At 47.9% G+C, this 22,154-nt stretch overlaps 1 protein-coding gene across 1 annotated transcript in view; it reads left to right on the top strand.

Annotated features, from left to right (window-relative positions):
- MTMR6 (myotubularin related protein 6) overlaps nucleotides 1-22,154 on the top strand; it is an 82,129-nt gene that overhangs the window by 10,105 nt on the left and 49,870 nt on the right. Inside the window, exons 3-7 of the mRNA XM_073583115.1 lie at nucleotides 3,167-3,329; nucleotides 14,992-15,149; nucleotides 16,404-16,532; nucleotides 20,045-20,179; nucleotides 20,259-20,391. Coding sequence (XP_073439216.1) covers nucleotides 3,167-3,329; nucleotides 14,992-15,149; nucleotides 16,404-16,532; nucleotides 20,045-20,179; nucleotides 20,259-20,391 — 718 coding nt within the window. The remainder of the gene's footprint in view (nucleotides 1-3,166; nucleotides 3,330-14,991; nucleotides 15,150-16,403; nucleotides 16,533-20,044; nucleotides 20,180-20,258; nucleotides 20,392-22,154) is intronic.

Below are 22,154 nucleotides of genomic sequence, written 5' to 3'. Positions count from 1 at the left end.
AAGGAGTTTGAAAGCGAACGGGAGCAGCGATAGCTGGACATGGCGGTGGGGTTGAGGGATGGCTTTTTGAGGATGGGCGTGATGGTGGCATGTTTGAAAGCAGAAAGGAAGGTACCTGAATTTAGTGATAGGTTGAAGAGATTGGTTAGGGATGGGATAAGTATGGTGGTGAGGTTGGGGAGGAGATTGGATGCGGTCAATTGCACAAGTAGTGAGGTGTGATTTGGAGAGGAGACAAGTAAGCTCTCCATTGATGTTGGAGACGGAGTTTATGGGGTTAGGGCATTGGTCTGGTATACAAAGGGGTTGTGGTGGTTGACCACAAAAGATTTGCCTTGTTTAGTAGATCTTATTTTTGAAGTGTGTGGCAAAGTCCTCAGCAGAGTTTAAGGAGGTTAAAAGGTGCAGTGGAGGAGGGAATAGCTGTTTGGGGTAGAAGGATAAGGAAGATATGAGGGTTGTGAAATACTTCTGTTTAGCAGAGGTGAGGGATGATTTGAATGCGAGTGTTGCTTACTTGAATGTGGTAAAGTCCCCTTGCGAATGTGTTTTCTTGCAATGCCGCTCCGCAACCCTGGACACTTGCCAAAGCTTTTTAGTGAGGTTATTATGCCAGGGTTGTCTATTGATTTGTCGCACTATGCCATGCACGATAGGGGCGACTGTCAATAGCTGATGCAAAAGTGACATTGTAGATAGAGGTGGCAGTGTCTGTGTCGTGGAGTGAAGATATGGATGCCAGTGGTAAAATAGTGTAAAGTGCCTTTCTCACATAGCGAGATCGCTAAAGCATCACCGATTTTTGTGACGCAACAGCGATTTCGCTTTGTGTGACACGTACTTGCGACCGGCCCCCCGCTGGATATCGCTGATCATGCTCGAATGGCCTGGGCCATTTTTTCGTCGTCGGTGTCCCGCTGGCCGGCATGCATCGCTGTGTTCGGCGCTGACTAGAGACGTTGTTGGCGACGCAGAACTCATGGACGCAGGCGGAAGTCGTCAGAATCGCTGCAGTGTGACAGGTAACAGCGACCCCCGACAGATCGCTGTATCGCGTCGCTGGAGAGCTCTGCCTGTTTGGCAGCTCACTTGCGACCATTTAGCGACGCACCAGCGATCCTGACCAGGTTGTATCGTTGTCGGGATCGCTGGTGCATCGCTAAATGTAACGGGGCCCTAAGAGATTGTATGAATGTCCTAGATGTGCAAGGTTTCTGCTGGCGTACGCTAGTTGCTGGTCATGGGGGACAGGTAAGGAGGACAGGGATAAAAACGTGATTAGATGGTGGTCAGGCTGAGAGGGGAGGTTGTGAGGTTAGATAAGAAGCAGAGGCGGGTGAAGATAAGGTCTAATGTATGTCTGGCTGAGGAGGACCACTGAGTAAGTGCAAAAGATGAAATAAATGACAGGAGTTTGGAGGTTGTCGACTGGCAGGTGTCAGTGCGGTTGTTGAAGTCACCCATGATGATGGTGGGAATGTCAGCAGAGCGAAAGTGAAGAAGCAAGGTGGAGAATTGGTCTATTAAGGGAGTTGCCGGGCATGGAGGTCGCTATATGACGGACAATTAGAGGTTGGCGGGAGAGTAGATGTGGACAGAGTGGACTTCAAAAGAAGGAAGGGTAGAGGTGGGATTGAGTTGAAGGCGCAGTTGGTAGAAAGGAGAAGACCCACTCCTCCACCATGTCTGTTGCCAGGGCGAGGAGTGTGGGTCAAGTGGAGTCCATCGTAACACAGCTCAGCAGGGGAGTCAGCCTCCGACACTGGCAATCCTACAGAGGAAATTGGCAACGTCAGTTTCTCTTTTGGATATTCTGAGTTTTCTGTGCAGATTTTCCCCATAGACTTGCATTAGATGCGGAAAATCCACAGGTAAAAAATGCAAATACCAGGAAGTATTAAAAATAAAGCAGCTTTATTTAAAACACGACATGACAAAAACATGACAAAAACCACAGCACTAAAAACTCAAGTAAGATTTACCGTATTTTTCGGACTATAAGACGCACCCCAATTTTCAGTAGGAAAATAGGGAAAAAAAAAAATAATGTGTCAAATGGGGGTCCGTTCAGCTTACCTGGGAAGGGATCCGGCACAGGTGGAGACGTAGTCACAGGGGTCATTCAGTGGTCCAGGCTCGTGTGGTGGCGGCTCTGTGCTGGGGCAGGTTGGTTGTGCTGGGGCAGGTTGGTTGTGCTGGGGCAGCTGTGCTGGGGCAGCTGTGCTGGGGCTGGGGCAGCTGTGCTGGGGCAGGGGCAGCTGTGCTGGGGCAGGGGCAGCTGTGCTGGGGCAGGTGGGCTCTGCGGTGGTGGCAGCTGTTCTGGGGCAGGGGCAGCAGTGCTGGGGCAGGGGCAGCAGTGCTGAGGCAGCTGTGCTGGGGCAGGTGGGCTCTGCGGTGGTGGCAGCTGTGCTGAGGCAGGGGCAGGTGGGCTCTGCGGTGGTGGCAGCGGGCGGCGCTCTGCGGTGCGGTGATGGCAGTGGGCTGTGCTCCGGTGCAGGGGCCGCGGCTCCGCCGGCATTTCTTCGCAGCCCGGATGCCCCCGCAGTTCCCTTGCTGGCCGCCGCCATGTTGCGGTGGCCTGCGGGAGCATGGACGCCGGAAAGATGGCCGCTGGTCCGGGGACGGCGCATGCGCGGGATCAGATCTCGTCCCGAGATCTCGGGGGACGAGATTCAAGGGAACTGCGGGGGCCTCCGGGCTGCGAAGAAATGCCGGCGGAGCCGCCGCCCCTGCACCGGAGCACAGCCCGCTGCCACCACCTCACTGCAGAGCGCTGCCCGCTGCCACCATCGCACCGCAAAGCCCCGCCCACTGCCACCAGCCACCAGGTTAGACCGTGTATTGCGACCATAAGACGCACCCCCCACTTTCCCCCAAAATTTTGGGGGAAAAAAGTGCATCTTATGGTCGGAAAAATACGGTATTTAATAAGTGCAGAAAATCTGCAACATCAAAAACTTACCAAATACTTATTGTGGGAGCGTAGCCCAAAAGTCATAGAATTTGGAATGTTTTGATGAAAAGAAAAAGAGAAAACAGGTTATGTCATGACTCCCGAAATATCTCAGCTTTTTAGGACAAGGATGACTGTGTATTTATTTAGATGGTTTTGTACATAGTTGAGGTTTCTACTCCCCGTTACTGAAGTGCTCCTGCTCTACATTAGATTCTGCACCATCACATCTCTGCTGTGGAGAAGCTGTCCCTCACCACCACTGGCTGCCCCCTAGTGATCCAGTGCAAGAACTTCCGCGTGGTGCATTTCATAGTTCCCAAAGAGCGAGACTGTCATGACATCTACAACTCTCTGCTTCAACTGTCTAGGCCAGGTAGGACCACATCCAAATCTTTATATGAGTGCTATATATATAAAACATAATCTCCTGCTTATGTGTCAGTATTCACTTCACTGTTGGCATTCTATTCATGAAAAATGGTAGTGCAGGAGAAATTGGGGTCTGGAACTCTTATATTTCTCTATCGCTTCATTGGGGGACACAGGAACCATGGGTGTATGCTGCTGCCACTAGGAGGCTGACACTATGCAGAAAAAAAGTTAGCTCCTCCTCCGCAGTGTACATCCCACCGACAGGAAGTAGGATGTTCAGTTTAGCTTAGTGTCAGTAGGAGGTGGACACGGGTCTTTCACTAGACCCTTATCTACCTCAATGTGCGTCGTTTCTTTTCAGGTTTTCCGGAGGGATACAGTGTGAATGGTCACTACTGTACTCCCACACAGAGACTATGAGTACGGCGTGTACTGCCACCCCGTATCCTCATATGTCTGGACGGCAGGACCCCATCCCCTAGCACAGAAGCGTGCTTAGGTGTTCCAGGCCGGTCCTGGCCCACCGTCTCCCACCTACTCGCCCACCAGAGCCTGTTAGTTGGATGAGACGTGACGTCCGGCAACCGTCAGGACGACTTCAATAAGAAGATAAGTAAAGAAGAGGAGACCCCTGTCAGCCTGTCAGGAACACCGCACTGCACTTGCTCACTGAGCCAGTGCGCGTGTCCTGACTACAAAGACTGTGCACAAAGATACCTGCGGAGCGGGCAGCAGTGATGACAATGCATGCTCCAGGACCTAACGCACGTGACTGCTGGGGGCGTGGTCTAAGCTCCACAGAGCTAGGAGCTGCAGGGAAACTCCTAGAAAGGTAACTACAGGACAATGTTACCAAGGGGCATAGACAGAGACAGAAACCAGATCAAGCCGAGGTCAAAGCACGAGATAGCAATACAGTACCAAAGGATTAGACAGAATGGATAGTCAGGACGTAGCAATAGATCAGAAAACCAGAACGGGCAATAGACGGTACAATAGGGGTAAACTGTAACGGAGTAATGATAGCCAAGCCAGGAGGTCAGAACCAGAAAAGACAATAGTACCAAAATGAGAGACTGAGTACAGAGTGAAGGAACAAGCTGGGTCTTACACGGGAAGCAAACAAACAACGCAGAGTACACGCACACCAGGGGTCAGACACACCAGAACAACAGTATAACTGACAGAGAATGCTAGTTTGGAGTGAGTATAAATACCCCTCCCAGATCCAAAGAGAGGCCGGCAAAAGTTAACCCTGTGAGAATAGGACATTAACCATGTCCTAACCATGACAGTACCCCCCTCTTAATAGGGGGCCACTGGACCCCCAGGTTTCTCAGGGTATCTGGCATGAAAAGCCTGCACCCGTCAATCAGCGTGCACCTAACTGGCCGGAACCCACGAGCGAATATCCCTTCCAATGGATAAGGTACTGAAGTCTCCGGCGCACCCACCGCGAATCAAAGATGCGCCCTACCTCGTGGTCCAGTTGACCCTCTACCAACACTGGTGGAGCCACAGATGAGGGATCTTCTCTAACTGTCCCCACAGGTTTTAATAGGGACCTGTGGAAGACGTTAGAGATTTTGAGGTGGGCAACTGTAATCTGTTTGCCACCGGGGTTGATCACCTCTACAATCTTGTATGGGCCAATACATTTGGGACCCAACTTCATAGAGGGTATTTTAAGTTTGATGTTACGGGTGGACAACCAGACTTTTTCCCCCACTGTCAACGCAGGAACCACCCCCCTCCTCCTGTCTGCAAAATGTTTGAACTTCTTCTGGGCTTTGGAGATGTTCCCCTGTACCTCCTTCCAGAGGGTTTTTAATTGTTGTACCATCCCCTCGGCACCAGGGCAATCTGAATCCATACGGGAAAATTCCCCAAACTGCGGAACAAACCCATAATTGACCAGAAAGGGAGACTTTCTGGTAGACTGATTAATCCGACAGTTGAATGCAAATTCTGCCATGGGTAATACCTCACACCAGTCTTCCTGTCTTGAGGAGGCCAGGCATCTCAGAATCTGCTCCAATGACTGGTTGGTGCGTTCCGTTTGTCCGTTGGATTCCGGGTGAGATGCAGAGGAGAATGACAACGTGACCCCCAACTTCATACAAAACGCTCTCCAAAACCTGGCAACAAATTGCACACCCCTGTCCGAAACCACGTTCACAGACACTCCATGCAGTCGAACAATGTGCTGTATAAACAAGCGGGCCAAGGTTTCAACGGATGGTAATGCAGGTAATGGCACAAGTGGGCTTGCTTAGAAAATCTATCAACCACTATCCATACCACTGAGTTGCCCTTGGAAGGTGGAAGGTTAGTGATAAAGTCCATGGACAGATGTGTCCATGGTTTATCCGGAATTGGCAAAGGCACCAATTCGCCGGCCGGACTAGAGAGCTTTTAGAGCGTGCGCACACCCCACAAGTATTCACAAACCTTTTTATATCAGTATCCATAGAGGGCCACCAAAAACCCCTAGCTACCTCCCCCCGGGTAGCACCAGGGTGTGCACTTAACACAGAGTCATGAAATTCTTGAAGGAGTGTGGGACGGAATTGTTCGGGTACAAACAATTTACCTGGGGGTTTATTCGTGGGAGCTTGTGCTTCCAGAATCTCTCTCTGTAACTCAGAGGAGATTTCGGCTACAACCACTCCCAGTTGAAGAATGGAGGAAGGAGGTTCTGGAGGGGACACAGAATCATAACTTTGGGATAAGGCATCTGCCTTTACATTTTTAGACCCTGGTCGGAACGTGATGGTAAAATGAAATCGAGAAAAAAAAAGTGCCCATCGAGCCTGTCTGGGGGTCAATCTCTTAGCAGACTCGATATAGGCCAGGTTTTTATGATCAGTGATGACCGTAATGGGATGAGCGGCCCCTTCCAAAAAATGCCTCCATTCTTCGAAGGCCAATTTAACTGCTAACAATTCCCTGTTACCGACATCATAATTTCTCTCGGCCGAAGAGAACTTCTTAGAGAAAAAGGCACAGGGTTTGATGTTAGTCAGGGTAGAGGGGCCCTGTGACAATACTGCCCCCCACCCCCACTTCCGAAGTGTCGACTTCGACGATAAAAGGTCTTGACGAATCGGGTTGTACCAACACGGGCTGTAGTAAAACACTTCTTTAATGCCAGGAAGGAATTTTTTGCGGCCACGGACCAATTTTTTACATCTGCCCCTTTAAGAGTGAGGTCCGTCAAGGGTTTTACCACCTGCGAGAACCCTTTAATGAACTTCCTATAATAATTAGCGAAGCCCAGAAATCGCTGCAACCCCTTCAGGTCATGAGGCTGCACCCAATCTGTAATGGCCTGAATCTTCCCTGGATCCATGCGGAATCCCTCCCCGGATACAATTACACCTAGAAAAGACAGTTCTTGCATAAAAAATGAGCACTTCTCTAGCTTAGCATACAAATGGTTCTCCCGGAGTCTCATAAGCACCGTACGCAGATGATGCAAGTGTGACTGACTGTCCTCAGTAAATCAAGATGTCATCCAGGTAATTGACTACGTAACGTCCAATCAAGTCAGAAAAAACAACATTAATAAAGTTCTGAAAAACCGCAGGAGCATTAGTGAGGCCAAAGGGCATAACCAGGTTTTCAAACAGCCCCTCAGTTGTCAGGAACGCTGTTTTCCATTCGTCCCCCTCCTGGATCCTTATAAGGTTATAAGCCCCTCGTAGATCGAGCTTAGAAAACCATTTGGCCCCCGTGAGTTGATTGCATAAATCAGGAATCAACGGGAGAGGGTACGTGTTCTTAACAGTAATTTTGTTCAGTTCTCGAAAGTCAGATACAGGTGCAGTGTCACACAATTTGGGGTACAAGGGAGACTCTTGTTGCATCATTCCTCTAGCACGGAGTCTCCGGTCCATACGGACCGCCTGCATCAAGGTGTCCGCCAGGGTATCAGAAGGCGGATATAATGCCAGAGCGTCCTGCAGACGGTCAGAAAGGCCCCTCAGGGCGGCGTCGTTCCAGGATACTTCGGCGGTCCAACGTCTAAACTCTGAGCAGAACCATTCAGCAGAGTGCCTCCCCTGTGTCACACTGATCACCATATCCTCAGCCAGACGCACTCTATCAGGTTCGTCTTAGATGTGCCCCAGAGCCTCAAAGAACAAATTCACAGACATACGTTCAGGAGCAGAGGAAGACAGAGAGAAAGCCCATGCTTGCGGAGCCCCCCGAAGTAGGGAAATAATGATCCCCACCCTCTGGAACTCATCCCCGGAGGAGCGGGGCCTTAGAGAAAAAAAAAAAGCTTGCATCCTTCTCTGAAAGACCTGAACTCCTTTTTATCCCCTGAGAAAGGGTCGGGCAATTTGACCGGAGATTCGGTGGACGCCAATGACACATCTCTATCCCCAGCACTAGGAGCCCCTGCAGCGACAGCCCCCTGCACAGTATCCACCAACTGTTGCTGGGTATGGGCCATTGTGCGCTGTTCCACATTGAGTTTATGGAACATTTGGGTCAGGCGCTTGACCTGATCAGCCAAAGTTTGTATGGGATCCATGAGGATAACACACACCTTTTTTTTTTTTCTTCAGAGGAAAAAAAACTGAAACAGTCAGTTATAATGTCAGGAACACCGCACTGCACTTGCTCACTGAGCCAGTGCGCGTGTCCTGAGTACAAAGACTGTGCACAAAGATACCTGCGGAGCGGGCAGCAGTAGTGACAATGCATGCTCCAGGACCTGAAGCACGTGATTGCTGGGGGCGTGGCCTAAGCTCCACAGAGCTAGGAGCTGCAGGGAAACTCCTAGAAAGGTAACTACAGGACAATGTTACCAAGGGGCATAGACAGAGACAGAAACCAGATCAAGCCGAGGTCAAAGCACGAGATAGCAATACAGTACCAAAGGATTAGACAGAAAGGATAGTCAGGACGTAGCAATAGGTCAGAAAACCAGAACGGGCAATAGACGGTACAATAAGGATAAACTGTAACGGATTAACGATAGCCAAGCCAGGAGGTCAGAACCAGAAAAGACAATAGTACCAAAATGAGAGACGGAGTACAGAGTCAAGGAACACGCCAGGTCATACACGGGAAGCAAACAAACAACGCAGAGTACACGCACACCAGGGGTCAGACACACAAGAACAACTGTATAACTGACAGAGAATGCTAGTTTGGAGTGAGTATAAATACCCCTCCCAGATCCAAAGAGAGGCCGGCAAAAGTTAACCCTGTGAGAACAGGACATTAACCATGTCCTAACCATGACACCCCTTGTCAGGTGTAAACGGTCACTGGTAATCTTGGCCCTGGCTTATATTGGGGCCTAGTCCTCCCTTTCCCCTGGCTGCTCTCATGCCGCACTTGTGGGGAGCTCACTTCCCGGCTGAGGCCGGCGGATCATGCACCCTCCTTTCGCCAGGCGCTGTGCGCTTCAGGCTTTCCTCAGTTAGCGCCTTCCCTCAGAATAGGTGACAGTGGGCAGCAGCCTGCTCTCCTCAGTGCGGTGCCCCCGCCCGACCGTTTTTCCCCCACACCCGTCTATCTTTCTGATGATCCGGATTATAGCTCCAGCGTTTACCGGGCCTCCGCGCCGCCTCTGCTCCGTCGGCGGCTTCCAGGGACTAATCTAGGCCCCGGCTTCATTTGCGGCCTAGCCCTCGGTAGCTCCGCCCCCCGTTTTCTCTGTATTCGGGCGGGATTTTTTCCCGCCCGTCTCCCCTCACTTCCCCGGCGCAAGCTCCGCACTCTCTACCCGGCCTCACATGCGGCACAGAGATAGTAGCCATCACCACCATCTTCCTGCACCCAGAGCAGACATTTAGCTCCGTCCCCTTGCGGGCTGTGCACAGCAGTGTTTTTCACAGCGCGTCCATTCTATTGCGGCGAGAAGCGTCTTCCTCGAACCTCGGCATTCCCCAGCGGTCACATTCTCCCAGCGAGGTACTATGCGGAGTATAAGCCCCTCATAGTAAAACTAAGCAGGGCCACACTTTCCGCAGGTCCAGTGAAGGAGCAGAGAATCCATTTTTGCTAGTGTGTCTCATGGATATGCGCTATAGTCATACCGTGCAATCGATAGTGGTATAGGGACAGTCATTAGCAGAATAGCACCCTGCAGCCATACAGCCCTGACCTAATGGTTCTCTGGAGCCATACAGTCACGAGCAGAGAATCCATTTTTGCTAGTGTGTCTCATGGATATGCGCTATAGTCGTACCGTACAATCGATAGTGGTATAGGGACAGTCATTAGCGGAATAGCACCCTGCAGCCGTACAGTCCCTGACGTAATGGTTCTCTGGAGCCGTACAGTCCCTAACGTAATGGGTTTTCTGGAGCCGTACGGTTTCTGGCGTAATGGTACTCTGGAATCGTGCATTCACAGACGTTACAGTACTCTAGAGCCATACAGTCACTGACGTAATAGTACTCTAGAGGCGTGTAATTCACTGGCGTAATAATAATCTGCCGCACAGTCTCTAGTGCATCAGTATGTCTGGTGTCATAGCACACAGAGCCATGTAGAGCCACGCTGCTGTCTCCTGTAATTGCCGCATGGCGTTTGTCTGGTAGATGGTTCCACCCGCAATTGCAGGTGTGCCTTAGTTTTCAGTAGAGCAAGACTCGACCATTGCCTCACACATAATGATGCTGGAGCCCTGGCATAGCAACTGCTTCCATATCTACTGCTCACAGGCACTCGCCCTTCCTTTTTTCTGCAGCCCCCTCCGGACGCTGGCTTCACACTGCCCTAAGCAGAATAATGAGCTGCTTCTATCTCTTCACGTCTGCAGTGTTTCGGGCCGGACTTCCAGCTGGATAGAAGTCCGTGTTATCTGGCAATTGTCGGCTGTGGCTCAGTGAATAAGTAAGCTGTCCACAACTCGCAGGTCCAGGTGTTGGAACCCTGGCGCACAACAGAGAGTAGAGTTTAGTCTCTTTCTGATCCCAGACCTACTGTTCTACCGTCAAGAGAATTGACTGGTCAGAATCTGCTTTAAAACAGACTTCATGGTACCGTTTTCTACACGTGAAGCCGTTATTCTACCTAATGTCGTCAGGTATCCAGACCACAACACACAAGCCGTTATTCTGCCTAATGTCGTCAGGTATCCAGACCCAGACCACAACACACAAGCCGTTATTCTGCCTAATGTCGTCAGGTATCCAGGCCTAGACCGCGCTGCAACACAGAAATGGCTGTCTCCTATTCCCTTCTCCAGGTTTTCTCCACTCTGATTTGTTCACAGGATACTTAGAGCCGATGGCAACTGTGCTGTATCTGCTATCCAGGCTTCAGACGCACCACCTACCAGGTACAGTGGTTGAAATGGCCGTATTACTGTGGAGACGTGTCGGGGGTTGACTGGTTCAATGGTACTGGTGTTCTGTACCGTATTCAGGTAAGTCAGACGCCCTCGTCTTCAGGTTCCTCGCGTCCTATTGCAGCAGTGTTCTATCCCTTATCGAGCACTTGGGTAGTCCTCTACCAGACAGGTTTAGTCAATACACTCCATCTTTCCGGTAACTCAAACGTACCCGAAGGCCATCGACTACACCGGCCCAGCTCTACTGTCCCATTGTCAGATGAGTCAGGTGCACCCTCACGTTCCTCAGGGTCCTTTGCAGTTTTTGCCTAGCTCCCGTATAATCACCACTCGAGGTGAGGTGCCGGCATTTATTACCTCTGGCGGGCTGCAGCTGCGATTTCAAACCTCTTTCATGTGAGTCTAAGACACCTTTCAGCTGCATATTTCATAGTCAATAACATCTGTGATTTGTTAACAGTTAAACGTAAAAGGCTACCATGTCCAAACGGAGTGGATCTCTGTACCACAGAGCGGACCTCAGTAGCAACATAACTGTATACTCCACCTTCAGGTAGGTCAGACACTCTTCTGTCAGGTACGGATGGTCGAGGTTTACTGTGGCATGCTCTGGACCCTAAGTGTGAGTTGCTCCACAGAGTTTTTGTCCCACCTTCTGATCAGTTTACAGTACCATCCGCAGGCTATCTTTACTGCCCGGTGTGTTACGCCTATCATTAATGTTTGGCTAATAGTAGTTTATAGGTTCTAGTATGTCCTAAGGGCCTTCGAGCTACTACAATACCTAAGCTCCTTATTTGTCGGAACTTACCTATTCTTTCTTACAGACACCGGATAAAGCCTCCAGCAGCTCACAGATGTGACTTCTGACCGTGACTGGGGCAAGAATCCCACCTCAGACAGGAGTGGGATCTCACTCTGCGCAAGTATCGACCAGGGTAGAAAGCTGCTCCAGTCTTGGATCTAAGGATGAGTCTGGTGATAACACGTTTTTTTATTTCAGCTAGAATTGTATTTTTTCACTGTGATCTTCAGGCGCATGTTGTCTTAGACTTAGGCACGCAGTCCTACACACTGTAATCCCCTCTCTACTCCAGAGGGTCCAGGATGGATTTGGCCGTTTACATCGTCATAAGGATTAACCTTCCTTTCATCAGCCTAGTTGTCTTTCTGGGGTCTATTTAATCTACCTAGAGCCAACTTTCTTTGCAGTTGACATACTCCATCTTTTGCCGTGGACTTTCCTTGCTCGACTATTCATTTTTATAAGTCCAGCTGGACTATTTTTTCCCATTTCCAGCCTCATCCCTGTATGTTGGGTTTACCTTCCTCTTGATCTCAGTCTGAAAAGTCATCCAGTAGTCTTCAGTCTACCTGCTTAATTGAGCAATCAGTTGTCTATTCATAGCCAACCTGTGCCTACATCGCAGCGATGAGATCCAGGTTATCCCCAGGTTCCATTCAGTACGTTTTCAGTGTTCGGTTCTTTAGCAGGTTCTCAGGGCCTGCTCTCAGATCTTGTCATATTCTCATGGAACAGACTTCAGCCGTTTCCAAACAAGGGGGCGTCTCGGTATATCTTTTTTCTCCTGAGCGCTTCACAAATTAGACTAATTCTGCGACTGCGAACCCTCCGGTTCCAAGTTCTCCACCACTACGGTCCTTCCTCGCCCAGACGTGCATCTCTCAGGGATACCAACTTCGAATTCACACAGTAGTTAGCAGGGCCAACCTTCAAAGTGCCCGCCGCTATAGCGTGTCCTGCCTTAGCCCCCACTCGTGTTGCAAAGTTCTATAGACGCGTGGCCTAGCTTGCTCAGAGCATTCTTTCTGGGGGCCGGTCGGAAGATTTGACCTTCCTCACTGTCCAAAAATTTTTCTTGCACGTACACAGTTTTTTGCCTATCGTTCCCATCTAAGGGTCCATTTGGCTTTCGGTTTCACGAGCGAAATTATGCCCAAAGAGGTCCCTCACCAACTTTCCGCTCCTTCCGTGTGGCTCCAATAGGCCAAATTATTAAGGAGCTCACCAGAAGGATAAGCGCTCCCCTTCCTCAGGCTAAGCCTCGTCGTTCTTCAGTGCTTTTTCCTCAGCATGACGTTTGGGGATCTAAGATTCAGTCCATCCTTGTTTTTTTCAGGAAGAAATTTTCTTCGTTCAACATTTACCTTCTGTGAATCACATGATTTTTTCCTTGTTCCATGAAGCTCTTATCCAGGTCCTGATTTCTTCAGGGCTTTGGCGATGTCTGCTCTTGCAACAAACGGGTTCATTTTCTTTTTCAGTTGGTATCTTCCCTTTCAGACTCTCAACCACTCCTGTGGTCTTACAGAGTCTGTAGCAGCTGTGGTGCACTTCCTGTGGATCAAGGGTCCAATCTCCGTCATTCTGAATTCCCTTTCTTTCGTCCGCCTCGGACTTTTCCTTCGTGACGCCCTCTCATCAGGCTACTTGGCCACAGCAACGGTACTTCTCAAGCTCAGGGTTGAAGTGTAGAGGTCCTCTGGCCTTCAGGTTAGAGTTATATTCGCGGAAACTGGTCGGCATTAGTAGGGTTGCCGGCTCAGGAAGGACTGCGTTCTTTTGAGTACGACGCACTCTGCCCGGGCAGTGTGTGTCCTCTTGACGGTACTCTTTGGGCCTTCGTCTGGCACCTCTGCAGTGCGATATGTCCTCCACAGGCTTATAAGGTTTTTAAAGCCCATGCCTAGCTTCGGCAAGTGCCGATCGGGGTAAAAAAGACCTCGCAGGTGACGAGGGTGACTTCCGCGACCTGATTGGTGTTGTTTGCTATTCCCTCCCCTTGGGGACTGCTTTGGCACGGCCCATGGTTCCTGTGTCCCCCAATGAAGCGATAGAGAAAACAGGATTTTTAGTTGCTTACCATAAAATCTGTTTCTCTGAGCCTTCATTGGGGGACACAGCACCCTTCCAAGTTAAACAGCTCGGTTTACTGTATAATATTGTTACAGTATGGCTTTGTGTTTCTGTGGTTTTTATCTCGTTTACAGATTGCTTCTCCTGCTTTTTCACTAACTGAGCATCCTACTTCCTGTCGGGGGGTGTATACTGCGGAGGAGGAGCTAACTTTTTTTCTGCATAGTGTCAGCCTCCTAGTGGCAGCAGCGTACACCCCATGGTTTCTGTGTCCCCCAATGAAGGCTCAGAGAAACAGATTTTATGGTAAGCAACTAAAAATCCTGTTTTCTTTCTTATTTTAGTGCCTTTTAAAAATGGTAAACTGAAAAAAAAATTGGTTGGTGTTACCATTTTTTGAGACCCATAACATTTTTGTTTTTCCATAGAAGGTCCTGTATCAGGGCCGTTTTTTTGCCCGTTGAGCTGTAGTTTTTAATGGCACCATTTTGGAGTACACACAGCGTTTTGATCACCTTTTATTACATTTATAAATGAGGTGCAGCTTCCTTATTTCACTTTTTTATCCTCTATGATGTTTACCCTACTTGTGGAATACTTTTATATTTTCATACATCTGATGACTTTTACGGATGTGGCAAAACTTTAAAACGCTTGTATTTTATTTCGATTTCATCTCTTTATTTTTGACTGGGGAAATTGGAGAGGATTAAAAAAAAATTCTATGTATTTTTTTTAAATACTTTAGACTGTATTTTTTGTGTCCAATATGGGACCTTACACATTTATCGCTTGTTATATGTATTGCTATACCACAGTATTACAGCTTTTTGGTTAAATCACAGGCAACCACAGACTGGGCTTCACAGGAGTACGAACATGCCAGCATTCTTGGCCTTGAGCAGGCCCCCAACTGCCTTAAAAATCCATTTGGCACTCCATGATCACAGTGCTGAGGCAGGTGATGGATGCCCAAATGGACGCGCCACAAGGATGGAGTAAACTTGATTGCTATTGTGTATGACTAGCAGTAGCTCCGTTTCAAAGAGGCAAGTGCTGGCTGAATAAGTTAGCCGGCTGGAAAAGGCAATGCCATTGGAAAAGGCAGGTGCCGGCTGGGTAAGTCAACTAGCAGGATAAGGCAGGTGCTAGCTGGATAACTTAGCCGACTGGAAAAGTCAGGTGCCGGCTGGAAAAGTTAGCTGCCTTGATAAGGCAGGTGCTGGCTAGATAAGTCAGCTGGCACTTGCCCTGTATGGAGCAGGATATTACTATGTCATGTAGTTGGAAGGGGTTGCATTCAGTATTGATAAAAACCTCAAAAGCTATGGATTGCTGAACAAATCTGTACTGTAAGGTAGATTTGCGGCCTTATTGGTTTATATTTGCCCACAAAAAAACAGACAAAAGATGTTTATTACAGCGTGCAGGTAAATGCGGAATTTTTTCTTATTTTTCTGTTAGTCCGATATGAAGATCTTTACGCATTTTCCTACAACCCCAAACAAAAGGAGGCGGAACGTGTTCTCGGCTGGCAATGCATAGACCTGAGAGATGAGTATAGGCGGATGGGAGTCCCTAATGGTTACTGGCACCTCTCCGATGTGAACAGAGAGTATAAGGTAAATGCACCTTTGGGGGACAAGAGTCGGTTTATCGAAATGCGGAAATGTCTCCAAAATTAATATCATTTTAGGGAACCGTTGTTTATGCAATTTCTTATGTTATGTAGCTTGACACTTACGGTAATTTTGGTATATTTTCTGAATTTCCATAGAGAAGAAAGTGGATAGGCACAATCCGTCCCGTGCAAAGAATATCCTTTATTGTGGCATCAAATTACCAACAGCAGGCAGATAAAACCATGGAGCAAATATAGACGACGATCGTTTCGCGCTTACATTGCGCTTCAACAGGTTCTGTTGAAGCGCAATGTAAGCGCTAAACGATCGTCATCTGTATTTGCTCCATGGTTTTTCAGCCTCCTGTTGGTAATTTGATGCCACAATAAAGGACATTCTTTGCACGGGACGGATTGTGCCTATCCACTTTCTTCTCTATGGATATACAGACTATTTTCCTTGGAAGTGGCACTCGTATTCCCTGATGTGTGTGCAGCTTCATTAACCCGAGGTCACACAGCTGTGCCTTTGTCCTGCTTTTTTCCTTCTATGGTATATGATATTTACTGAATTGTTTTGCCTTATTGAGGGCTCTATAACTTTCTGTATACTTTCCTTAGACGCTTCCAGGTGGACTTAAAGGGGTTGTCCATTTTTTTATAAAACAATTAAACAAAATGCTGATCACAATTTAAAAAGCAGAATAATCTTTACTTACCTGTTGTATTCCCCGCCGCTACTGTGTGTCCTCTCTGTTGCTCGCAGCCGGACTGCAGCAGTGACATCTGTTCTACAACACAATACTGCTGCAACCAATCACTGGCTTCAGTGCTGATGCTGAAAGAGACGGAAAAAGACCGCTGAGCTCAGTGATTAGCTGCAGCGTTTGCGTTGAAGATGGGACGTGACTGTAGCGCAGACCGGCCGTCATCTTGACACATGTCTCCTAGACTCCTGTTTTCATATCAGGAATCGGAACAATAAAACCTAGTGTGGTTTTTCCCTACTAGATACAGGGGAGAAAGATGAAAAGTGTTAACAATTCAGTGACGTGTGACAACAGGTCTGGATGTTGTGATTTTGGGCCAAATAGCTGCTACAAAAAATCTGTAAAATGTCAGAATCACACAAACTCTAGTGTGAACATGGTCATAGCCTGGAATAGGGCAGTAAGCGTATTCTCTGCATCTCTCTCATGCTAGGTATTGTGATCCGAGCATTGACTGTAAATCACTGCCTTATTTTATTTTTTAGGTATGTGACACTTACCCTAGAGACCTGTACGTTCCGGTTACTGCTAGTAAGCCGATCATTGTGGGGAGCTCAAAGTTCAGAAGTAAAGGCAGGTTTCCCGTGCTGTCTTATTACCATCAGGAGACACAGGTATCTATTTCTGAAATGTACAAAACTTCTGTTAATGGCTGGGGGAATGTTTAGAATAAGCTTTATGATCACAGTTTTGTTTCCTGATGCAGAAGTCTAAATCCCCTCTATATACAAGGGAGAAGAAGTCATCATGTATTCACAGTATAGATGATAACTACCAGATCAGTGATGGCCCATCTGCTGAGACCCCCAATAGATTACGTCTTTCCCATGTTTGACTGGAGCCACGGTTGAGCCTGAGCGATGCCTCTCCATTCATTCCCTATCAAATTGCCAGAGGTAGTCGAGTACATCTCTATCAGTGTGGATCCCGACTATCACATTGGTGGCTGGATAAGGCAGGTGCGGGCTGGATAAGGCAGGTGCGGGTTGGATAAGGCAAGTGCGGGCTGGATAAGGCAGGTGACGGCTGGATAAGGCAGGTGACGGCTGGATAAGGCAGGTGACGGCTGGATAAGGCAGGTGACGGCTGGATAAGGCAGGTGACGGCTGGATAAGGCAGGTGACGGCTGGATAAGGCAGGTGACGGCTGGATAAGGCAGGTGACGGCTGGATAAGGCAGGTGACGGCTGGATAAGGCAGGTGACGGCTGGATAAGGCAGGTGTCTAGATAAGGCAGGTGGCGGCTAGATAAGGCAGGTGGCGGCTAGATAAGGCAGGAGGCGGCTAGATAAGGCAGGTGGCGGCTAGATAAGGCAGGTGCCGGCTAGATAAGGCAGGTGCCGGCTGGATAAGGCAGGTGCCGGCTGGATAAGGCAGGTGCCGGCTGGATAAGTGTGCCGGCTGGATAAGGCAGGTGCCGGCTGGATAAGTTAGCTTTCTAGATAAGGCAAGTGCCGGCTGGATAAGGCAAGTGCCGGCTGGATAAGTCAGCAGGCTAGATAAGGCAAGTGCCGGCTGGATAAGTCAGCAGGCTAGATAAGGCAAGTGCCGGCTGGATAAGTCAGCTGGCTAGATAAGGCAGGTGTCGGCTGGATAAGTCAGCTGGCTAGATAAGGCAGGTGCCGGCTGGATGAGGCAGGTGGCGGCTGGATAAGACAGCTGGCTAGAAAAGGCAGGTGCCAGCTGGATAACTCAGTTGGCTAGATAAGGCAGGTCCCGGCTGGATAATTCAGCTGGCTAGATAAGGCAGGTGTCGGGTGGATAAGTCAGCTGGCTAGATAAGGCAGGTGCCAGCTGGATAAGTCAGCTGACTAGATAAGGCAGGTGTACTCACTGATCTAATAGTTTTCACCAATTCTTATCGGAATACTCCTCTTACGTAAACATAAAACTATAGAAGTGTACCGTAGACTAAATGGTAGCAAACTGCAATACACTGCTACATGCCTAAGCCGATAAGATTCTTTATCGGACAGGTGACATTTCCTTTTGTATTCCCTCTCCTGGGCGTTATTCACATTAGTGTTTGTCATGTGCAGCTTTCTTCACTGACAGCACACGGACACATAATGGTGCTATGTACAGAGCCAAAAGTTTTTGGACTGACACAAAGTTTGTTGCTTCAGTTTTTCTTAGTGTCAATTTGTATTAAGTATAGATTGTTATGAAGAGTGATCAGATGATTTGCAAAAAAAATGCAAAGTCATTTCTTGCCATGAAAATGAACTTTATCACAAAAAATACCATTTCCTCTGAATTTCAGCCCTGCTATACAGTGATTTGCTTACATCATTTCAGTGATCATGTAAGCCCAGGAGAAAGTGTTAATGAGGACAAGGCAGCTGATATCACGCTGTCATGCGGATTGAGCTAGAAGAGCAGACTGGTTGCTGTAAATGGGGTCTGGTGTTAGAAATCATTGTCTTAATTCTGTTAACTGTTGTTACCTCCAAGGAAATGCTTGAAGTCATCATTGTTTTGCATCAAAAGGGCTTTCCGGGAAAGGACATTGCTGCTTGTAAGATTGCCCCTAAATCAACCATTTATCAAATCATGACAAACTTCAAAGAGAGTAGTTCAGTTGCTTTTAAGAAAGCTTTGTGATGCCCAAGAAAGACAAGCAAGTGCCAGGACAGTTTGCAAGAGAAGATTCAGCTAAGGATCGATTCGGGACCAGTGCAGAGCTTGCTCAGGAATGGCAGCAGGCAAGTATCTGTGATTCTGCACATACAGTGAATAAAAAGCTTTTGGAGGTGGCCTAATATTGAGAAGAGCAACAAAAAACGCCACTTCTATCCAAGAATCACGTCAAGGACAGACTGACATTCTGTAGTAAGTACAGGGATTGGACTCCAGAGGACTAGGGTAAAGTTATTTTCTCTGATGAAACCCACTTCAGACTGTTTGTGACATCTGAAAGAATTTGTGTCCGGAGAAGAAAAGATGAGTGCTACCATGAGTCCTGTGTCTGCCATCAGTAAAGCATCGTGAGACCACCCATGTGTGGGGGCTTTACATCCATGGTGGGGCACACTCACAATTTTGCCAAAGTATCTAAACATCCTGCAATTTGGTGATGGACGATGCTTTTTCCACCATGATGGAGACCACATCACAAGGCAAATGTGATAACTAAGTGGTTCAGTGAACAAAACATTGAAATGTGAATAAACTGATGGCTGGGAGAAGCATAGAAAACCTATATGAAAAACAAGTAACACACGGACCAAAAATGGATGAAAATGTATCCAGCACACTGAGGCTATGTGCACACGGTGCGGATTCTGCTGCGGATTCGCAGCGTTTCTGGCCCTGCGGGTCCGCAGCAGATTTAGGTGCATTGTACAGTACCATTGTTTTCAATGGTAAACTGAAAAACGCTGTGCACATGCTGCGGATTTTTCCGCAGGTTACAATCTGCAGCATGTCAATTCTTTGTGCGGAATCCGCTACAGTTTCACACCTTCTCCATTGTAGAGGTGTGAAACCGCAGGGCTAAACCGCAGGTCTTTTTGAGCTGCGGATTTTTCCAAATCCTCGCGGAAAAATCCGCAGCTCAAAAAATTACGTGTGCACATAGCCTTATCAGAAAGAGACTGTGTCCAGTGTGTAATATTGGATATTATGGACATCAGACAAGGCTTTTGTGTGGATCATCATACAGTCGATTTAGAGGGGGCGATATAATATGATAAAAGCATTTGATGTGGAGTCTGAATGTATATTCTTTATTTAAAAAAATACATGAAAAGATCTCAGAATGCAAAGATTTTAAGAAGGAAAACATTTCATAGGGCGCTAAATGTAGTGATGGCTCCTGCTCGGGGACACCTTCCTCCTTTGCGCTCTCTGCAGTGGGAGAACGTGTAAACAGAGCTAAATCCATCTAGTGATTGCCGCTGAAATGGGGGGATTAAAGGGAAATTAATGCTTGTTCTTAAGAATCCAGGCTATTTGCAGACTGACTCATGCGTTTTAATGTGTGAGAGCGGCATGCGATGCTCCAGTAGTATCAGTGATAGTGGGTAGAACAGCGTTCATTTCGGCAGATCAGTCGTCCACCATGGACCATGGATGTATAGTGGGTGTGAGGCAATAGTCACATCACTTCTTTTCCTTCCCGTTAGGTGGCCATCTGCCGTTGTAGTCAGCCCTTGTCGGGTTTTAGTGCACGGTGTCTGGAAGATGAGCACATGCTGCAGTCAGTCGGTAAAGCCACCCCAGAATGGCGCTCCATGTATGTCATGGATACTAGACCCAAGGTGAGTCCGCAGCTCCCCCATATTTCCAACTCTCTAAGTCTGGATGTATTTCACCAGAACACATTTTGTCACTTTGCAGCTGAATGCAATGGCGAACAGAGCGGCAGGAAAAGGCTACGAGAACGCCGACAATTACTCTAATATTAAGTTCCAGTTTGTGGGAATCGAGAATATTCACGTGATGAGGTCGAGTCTGCAGAAGCTTATGGAAGGTGCGTGATGGGGTCCAGTCTTGTTATAATGTGGTCCTAATGTAATCGGGGGCAAATTATAATGGAAATCACGGCTTTATTAAAGGGGTTCTCTGGGAAAACAAGTCATCTACAAGCAGGACAGGTGATAATTTACTGATCAGTGAGTGTCTGACAGCTGGGACCCGCACTGATGAGCAGGATTGGGAAGTTTTATCCCCGATGGAGCACCTTTAGGGTATGTGCACACGTTGCGGATTCTGCTGCGGATTTTTCCGCGGGGATTTAGCTAAATCCACAGGTAAATCCGCAGGTCAAATAACCTGCGTTTTACCTGCAGATTTAGTGCAGTTTTTGTGCGGATTTCCCCTGCGTTTTTACACCTGCATTTTCCTATAGTGGAGCAGGTGTAAAAACGTTGCGGAGCCGCAAAAAGAATTGACTTGCTGCGGATTTGAACCCACAGCTAATCTGCGCCGAAAAATCCGCAGCATGTGCACAGCGTTTTTGAAAATAAGTTCTCTTGAATGGTACTGTAAACACAGCAGAATCCGCAATGTGTGCACATACCCTTATCCTGTTACAAAATGGTGCTGCAGGTTGCGTGACACGACCACCATTTCACTCATTTTCTGTGGGACTGGTAGAAAAGGCTGAGCACAGCTGTCGTGGTCGGTGATGCACACCCCTGCTCCGTTATAACAGTGCTCCATCAGGGATAAAAGTTTCTCTTTCTGCTAACTGGTGCGGATCCCAGTAGTGAGTGACCTGCAAATAAGTTGCACAGGTGACAACTTGTGAGATCCCTTGTAAGGATTTTCCCCATTGAGATCAATTGGGAAGTCAAACTCCATAGCTTAACCTATTTGTTTTGTGAAACACCAAAAGGCTTAAAAATAATTTAGAAAAATATTTTCCACAAAGTTTAAAAATTACAATCTCTTTACTCGCCTCCCCTGGCGATTCGGAGGCTCCGGCAGCCTCTATCAATTAAAAGCTGCAACGTCCATTCTAGCGGGGATAAAAGTTCTCTGTTCTGTCAATCGGTGGTGGTCTCAGCACTCCGACCCCGACCAAGCGGAAAGTTATCTCCTTTCTGTAGGATAACCCTTTTAACTTCAGTGTCATGAGAGAAAAAAAAAAATCAACATCCCTTGCACAGTGAAGCTCCGCGGTGCAGGAGACTCTGCTGCAATTCCCTGCGCAGCGTTCGCTCTCGCTCCCAATGTGCAGGGAAAATGCTTCATTCCAAGGTGGAGCTCCCTAATCCCTGGGGGGGGGCTCAGTCTTATTCTTCCAGTACTTTATATAGTGGGAGATAGACTGGGGAACTATTTTAAGTTTTTTTTTTCCTATAGGACTAAGAAAATGTCATCTTTATTATTTTACGGTCTATTTACAGTAGATAGAAATGACTTGATTTGTTCTGTCCTGATGTGTCTGTCTCTGCAAACATCAGTGTTACCCAATAAGAGCCAGTGATGGAGCATCTTTAAAAAAAACAAACCTTTGCGTTGTGTAGTTCTTCTATTATTCCTCCTGGCCATATAGGAAGATATTCACACTGTTCCCATCCGCCGTGTCAGTAGGATATTTCCTTTATAAAGTCTAACTCTGTGCCGGCTACTAACTTTATTGGCAGGGGGCATAGTAACGTCCAGTTACCAATTTATTCATACATTTCAAGAAGGAATAACAGAGGAACAACAGAACAGTTATTAGAGAAGATGCTCTAGCATCGGTATTTTGTAGCAATACAAGTGTGTACTAAGCCAGACATGTCA

This window comes from Dendrobates tinctorius, unplaced genomic scaffold, assembly GCF_039654945.1.
Source record: "Dendrobates tinctorius isolate UK_male_01 unplaced genomic scaffold, ASM3965494v1 ptg000075l, whole genome shotgun sequence".
NCBI lineage: Eukaryota > Metazoa > Chordata > Amphibia > Anura > Dendrobatidae > Dendrobates > Dendrobates tinctorius.
This window is presented reverse-complemented; position numbering and strand designations above follow the sequence as displayed.